Here is a 6,668-nt window from a genome sequence, read left to right as displayed (position 1 = left end):
GATTTATTTCTGTTATTGTCTTCAGCCATTTTGGTGTGTTAAATTTGTAGTTTTGGACTTCACATTTTTATGTTTGAAATTACAATATGACAAACAAGGTTGTGATCCATATTGTGGTGTTCAGCAATTTTAAAATAGTATCGACAACATATCAGTGTAGATCGTTCAAAATAAAATCATTAAAATGTCATGTAAATAAATATTGTGATACTTGATGATACAGTGACACACTTGTGCCAAAAAAAAGTATTGCTATACCACGATACTCAATATGTTGTCCCACGGTGAGTAATATCTCCCTGTTGCACCTACACAAAATTTGAGGGTTCCCCCACCTGCCAAATCCCACTTTATAACCACTGATCGGACCGTTTGAATTCTGCACAGAATGCTACATTTTAAAGCGATATGGAGGAGATTAGGAGGAAACTGCGGCTTTACCGAGATCAACGGCTCTGGACAAGCTTTGAAATAAATGAAACGCTATTGGCTATTTTTAAAAGGGGAGGAGCTGCTCAATATGCCCCGCCCTGTATTCCTGTTTCAGTGGAAATTGTCAACACACTGAATAATGCTGCGTTTCAAGGCACTTCAAAGCACATCTCAATATGTAAACTATAATTGTATGTCTAATAATAACAACAATAAATAGAGTAATGATGATTCTATGTAGTGACCTATACGATGACCCTGACAGAAATCGCACGAGCGACCAGCCGTTGCTACAAAGGAACGTTACTGTTCCAGAGCTTTTACTTGGCTTGAGGTGATGCGATGTGACTAAAAACTTGCGGTCACATTAAAGAAATTTCAAACAAGTTTCATTGTCAGTAGCATATTTTGTTGATCTTGGAACAAAATTCCTGTTTGAAAATGTAGTCCTAAACCTAACCCTACCCATAACTTATCCCTAAAATCAGGGTCTGTTTACATGACACAGTCTTCAACTAAAAACGAGTTTTGGCGGTCTGAAAACGCAAACTTTTGAAAACGGGTTTCGAAGTGCAAGTTTTTGAAAACGATACCATTATCGCCTCTAAACTACAAAAAAATGTATTTGTTAAAGCAGTGAAGTCATGCGCATGTGTATTATGTGTTCAGTGTTTCTATACAAACATCGCCAACTATTGGCCTGGCATGAATAAGACACCGTTTTTAATCGTTTCGCGGGTCCGTACGGGGATCATTTTGACAACGTCATCGTCTGTATGCGAAAAACTCAAAGGAAAAACTGTTCCGTTTTTTTTTTTTTTTTTACATCGTTGTCGTGTAAGCGTATTCATGGGTTTCATCAGGTCCCTTTCCACAGGTGTATAAAATCAAGCACCTAGATTATGAATGCAGACTGCATTGTGCTTGATTAATACACCTGTGGAAAGGGACCTGATGAAATCAATGAATAGGCTACCCTCAGAGGGAAAGGATAGGTGATTAACACTGATGTAGAAGCACCTATAACTCTGGTTTTCAGCCTAAATTTGACAAACTGTAAACTTGTCCCTCAAATCTGATTGGTTGATTGGATGTTCCAGGATCAACAAAGATGAAATCATGTTCACCGTTTAGGTCACACGTATGAATTACAGCTCACACGGAAGTCACTTTCAAAGGAAGCAACTTTCTGTTGGTCAACGCGGTGAATCGACAAAATCCGCAATCCAGTACAATTAGAAAAAGACTGAACAAGTAGGCTATGGCATGTTTGGAAGGGTTGCCAGGAGAAAGCCTTTTCTCTCTAAAAAGAACATGGCATCACGGCTTAGGTTTGCAAAGTTGCGTCTGAACAAACCACAAGACTTCTGGAACAATGTGCTTTGGACAGACGAGACCAAAGTGGAGATGTTTGGCCATAATGCATGTACGTGTGTGTAATAGACAAGCTCATGAAAAGTCAATAACAAAATCATTACACATCATTATAATAACCCTAAAACAGCCATAAAGTGAAATGAGATCATGCTGAACCTGCTTTATAATTATTTTTTAAAATTATCATAGAATTTTTACTGTTGCAAACTGCATTTTTACATTTTATACCACCCCACCCACCATAAACAACCCTACCCAGCCCCAACAAAGCAATCCCCAATCTGATAAAAAAAAATGTATTTAGTTTTTTATGGGATGTGGGAATGTAATCCTGCCACCAGCCAGCAGAGGAAGACAGCGAGACACTGCAGAAATTCAATTCACACAGATACTGTGAGTAAAACTATCTGATTTGGAGTGTATATATTAGAATCCACATAGACGAGATTAATAATTTCTGTATAGTCTTTAAAAATGCATTTAAAATGCTAATTCTGCCTGGCCCAGTGAAATAATCGAATAGTAAACCGAGTTAAAACTGATCCGTTCTGATCTTACTGAACACACACACAGTTCATGTTCAAATGTGTTTTATTGTACTGTTGTTTGCTTTTCCCTTTAAAGTTAAAACAATCTGCATAAATGTGGAGGTAGAAACGGATTTCTTTCTGTAGCTCATTCACACAAATGAACACATTCTCACGAACACTGTAAAGGTGAATCTCATGTTATGAAACATGCTCAGGTTATATTTCAACTCCAATCAAAAGAAATAATGTGTGACATTTTCATGACTTCCTCCCCAATTCTCAATACTGTATGAAAAAACTTATTACAGTAATGCAAAAAAAAACATTACAAAGTATTTATATACACATTAATGCTAATGTACAGACAGATTACAGTAATGAAAAATAAATTCATAACGCTCGACCCCTAGTTTAAATGTGCTTAACTGCAATTAAAAATAGTGTAACAGAATAAAAATCCTAAAAAACAGGCTTCATTTTCTTTACGGGTGAATTTCATTTGTTTCTTTTAGTGTTGGGTGTAAAATGTGATCTGAACATGTTTTCATGAGTTTCACTCGCAAAATGACTTCTTGATGGGTTGCCGTACATTGTGTGATCCATAAACTCATCGTGCCTTTCCGTCATCAAATAAATACAGTTTCAGTAAAGTGCTTGAGAGGTTATGACACTTCACCCCGTGACCTCAGTAATTATAATATTTCCTAAGAACGAGAGCCCAGTGTATCCCGTACACAGCCGTGACGTAGTAAATCGATATGAAATCAGTCATGAATGTAGCTCAGGTTATAGCATTCAAGTCGTTTGAAATGATTTTAGCGTTTCTACTAGAAAGTGACACGTCGAATAATGAAACCGTGGAGGAGTGGGCAAGAAAAGGGAATATTTCAGTGAACAGGAGCGCAAACAGGCGAGGATGAAATCAAACTGTAAGAAGAAGAGAAAACCTGCCGGACTAGAGCTTAGAGGAGGTTTAGAGCCTCGTAACGTTTCATTCGAGCCAGCGGAGGTTCAGGCAGCGAGCGATGAAGGCGTACATGTCCGCCACCTCCTGAATGACTTTACTGGTGGGTTTTCCAGCACCGTGGCCTGACTTAGTGTCCACGTAGATAAAGAGAGGGTTTGACTGGCCGGGGCAGTGACCGATCTCATTCTGCAGGGTGGCGATGTATTTTAATGAGTGTAGCGGCACCACGCGGTCATCGTGGTCGCCCGTCAACAACAGGACAGCGGGATACTGAACCCCGTCCCCTTCGGGAACACGGATATTGTGGAGAGGAGAATACCTGCAGGATCAGAACGTTTACAGCTCTTTAAATTCATAACAGAGAGTGTTTTTGCAGTCATGTCTGTGATACACAATAAAAGGCTGGTAAAATCTAATAATAAAAAATTAAATAATTCACTATATTGAAAATAATAATCTAATAGTATGAATGCAACATATTCAGTTGGTGTGCTGACATTACACAAATTACATCTAAAACAAATTGTGGGTTATAATTGAACTGGCTGAGCAAATCAATGGTATTATTTTAGTTTTAGTAATTTTATTTATATTATATTACAGCATTTATTACTATTTTTAATTACATTTTTCATTTTAGCATTTTCCTTCAGGTTTTAGCAATTTTATGTGCTTGCATTATTAGTTATATATATATATATATATATATATATATATATATATATATATATATATATATATATATATATATATATTTCTACTTAGTAGAGATGCTCGATTCTCCCACAATTCTGTATAGACAACTAAACAAAATAACAAAAAAATATATATATATTTAGTTAATTCGATTTTTTTTTTTTATGGGGTTGATTGAATGATTGAATGACTCACTCATAAAGACTTCAATTGTTTCATTACTGGATGAATCAGCGTTTTTGAACGAAGTTATTGAATGAATGATTCAATGAAAAATAAATTTTTAACAGTCACTTGTCGCCACCTACTGGTGTAATTGATACAATAATTAGTTGCTTTCCAAAGGTGATTTACTCTATTTTGATCGCTTCTGTAGACACCAGTGCTTATATTCGAACTATAAACTTTTTTTCCCAGTACTTCTGTGATCATTTTAATTACTGTTACACAGAAATTATGATACTTTGTGGTTGAAAAGACGCTGTTGTATACCTGTTCGCTGTGATCGTACTTGTCACACTTTTAATAGACATAGCAAAATCGTTGTCATTTAAGAATAAAACTGATATACGTGTTAATCATGCAGCTCTACTATTTTAGCTTTGTTAGTGTTTTTGTCATTTTAGTACTTTTTAAATTATTTTAGTTAGTTACCAAGGAAACATTAATCATTTTAGTTTTTCATCTATTTAAATTTTATTTGAGCTATTTTAATTATGATTTTTTTTTTTATTTAGTTAACAACACCAACACGGTATATTATAATAAAATAATTTATAAAAGTATATTAATATATAAAGGTAAATTAAATTTAATAAGGTATATTAATAAATACATTACATATTTTAATCATACTGCTGTTGCCACCATACTATAAAATCAATTATCCATTTGACATTGTGCATGAAAAACATTTTACCACAGTTAATGGGGTGCAGTAAAAGCCGTGCTGCTTTAATTGACATGCATTTATGTCTCAGATGATCTGTGCATCACTGGACTGAGTGTAAGTAAACTCACTTGATTAACCAATCAAACTGCTCTTTGAGTTCAGAGCAGCCGAAATCAGAGGTCCAAGCGTGCCCGATGGTGAACTTATGAAACTTTAACATGTCCATGACGCCGACCTGAGCCACAGCACAGCCGAACAGATCGGGCCTCTGATTCACACACGCCGCTGCAGGAGACAGGAGTCAGGAGTCAGGAATCAGTACCAGGAGAATACAAACGTGTGTGTGTGTGTGTGTGTGTGTCGTACCCACGAGCAGCCCCCCGTTGGAGCCTCCATTGATGGTGATTTTGCTGGAGGAAGTGTAACCCTCCTTTATTAGATACTCGGCTGCACACTGAAAGTCAGTGAAACAGTTCTGCTTATTGGCCAACATCCCCGCTGCACAGGAACAGAGAAAAGTAAGAGACACTTTTAATGTTAAAGATCACTGAGTTATGTTCCAAATGCACACTACACATACTATTTCTGCAGTATGTACACTAGCGTTCAAAAGTTTGGGGTCGATTATTCTCTTCTGCTCACAAGGCTGCATTTATTTGATCAAAATTACAGTAAAATCAGCAATAGTGTGAAATATGCTTGCAATTTTAAATAACTATTTGCATGTATTCTACAATGTAATTTATTCCTGTATTCCAGCATCATTACTCCAGTCTTCAGTGTCACATGATCCTTCAGAAATCATTCTAATATGATGATTTGCTGCTCAATAAACATTTCTGATTATCATCAATGTTGAAAACAGTTAATATTTTTTAGCAAACATATTTTTCAGGATTAATTTACTAATAGAAAGCCACGTTTGATGAATTTAATGCATTCTCGCTGAATAAAAGTAAACATTTCTTTCAAAATAAAAAAAATCTTACTGACCCCAAACTTTTCAATGGTAGTGTACTATATATATATTTTTATTGTAAGCAGGATATATATGCATAGTATGCGATTTTCTAGTATTCTATTTAAGAACATATGCACAGATCAATTCCTGATTAAGTCCAGAATTACAGTCACATGCCTTTATGCCACGTCTCTCCATATTCTCCACCTCCTCTGATGTTGGCCACAGCTAAAACTCCTCCCAGATTCCTGACAAATATCAGCCGGGAAACGCTGAAAAGCAAACGGGAACGGGACAGGCGTTTACAGGAACAGGAGGGAGATGCATGTGTGGAGTGTGTGATTGGCTGTGTGTTTTTGTGTTCACCTGTAGCTGGGTGTGATGGAAATATTGAAACCTCCGTATCCGTATAAGAAGGCGGGATGGGAACCATCCAGCTCGATTCCTTTCTTATGGACAATAAACATTGGGATTTGGGTGCCGTCTTTACTGGGATAAAACACCTGTAAGAAACACAGACATAAAGTGAAGGTGATTATACCACAGACAGACAGACAGACAGACAGACAGACACAGAGAGACAGACAGACACACAGAGAGACAGTCAGACAGACACAGACAGACAGACACAGAGAGACAGACAGACACAGAGAGACAGACAGACACAGAGAGACAGACAGACACAGAGAGACAGACAGACAGACAGACAGACAGACAGACAGACAGACAGACACAGAGAGACAGACAGAGAGAAACAGACAGACAGACACAGAGACAGACAGACAGACAGACAGACAGAGAGAAAAAGTCAGA

General features: G+C 36.9%; 1 protein-coding gene across 1 annotated transcript in view; it reads right to left on the bottom strand.

Moving 5' to 3' along the window:
* Positions 1 to 2,382: 2,382 nt before the first annotated feature.
* prep (prolyl endopeptidase) overlaps positions 2,383 to 6,668 on the bottom strand; it is a 12,407-nt gene continuing 8,121 nt past the window's right edge. The window contains exons 11-15 of the mRNA XM_082148056.1: positions 6,222 to 6,358; positions 6,033 to 6,127; positions 5,261 to 5,392; positions 5,023 to 5,179; positions 2,383 to 3,625 (exon numbers count right to left, since the gene is read on the bottom strand). Of these exons, the coding sequence (XP_082004182.1) occupies positions 3,331 to 3,625; positions 5,023 to 5,179; positions 5,261 to 5,392; positions 6,033 to 6,127; positions 6,222 to 6,358 (816 nt within the window). The 3' untranslated portion in view covers positions 2,383 to 3,330. The remainder of the gene's footprint in view (positions 3,626 to 5,022; positions 5,180 to 5,260; positions 5,393 to 6,032; positions 6,128 to 6,221; positions 6,359 to 6,668) is intronic.

This window comes from Leuciscus leuciscus (assembly GCF_965113295.1).
Source record: "Leuciscus leuciscus genome assembly, chromosome: 19".
Classification (NCBI taxonomy): domain Eukaryota; kingdom Metazoa; phylum Chordata; class Actinopteri; order Cypriniformes; family Leuciscidae; genus Leuciscus; species Leuciscus leuciscus.
The sequence above is the reverse complement of the archived record's forward strand: the minus strand, read 5'-3'. Positions and strand labels throughout refer to the sequence as shown.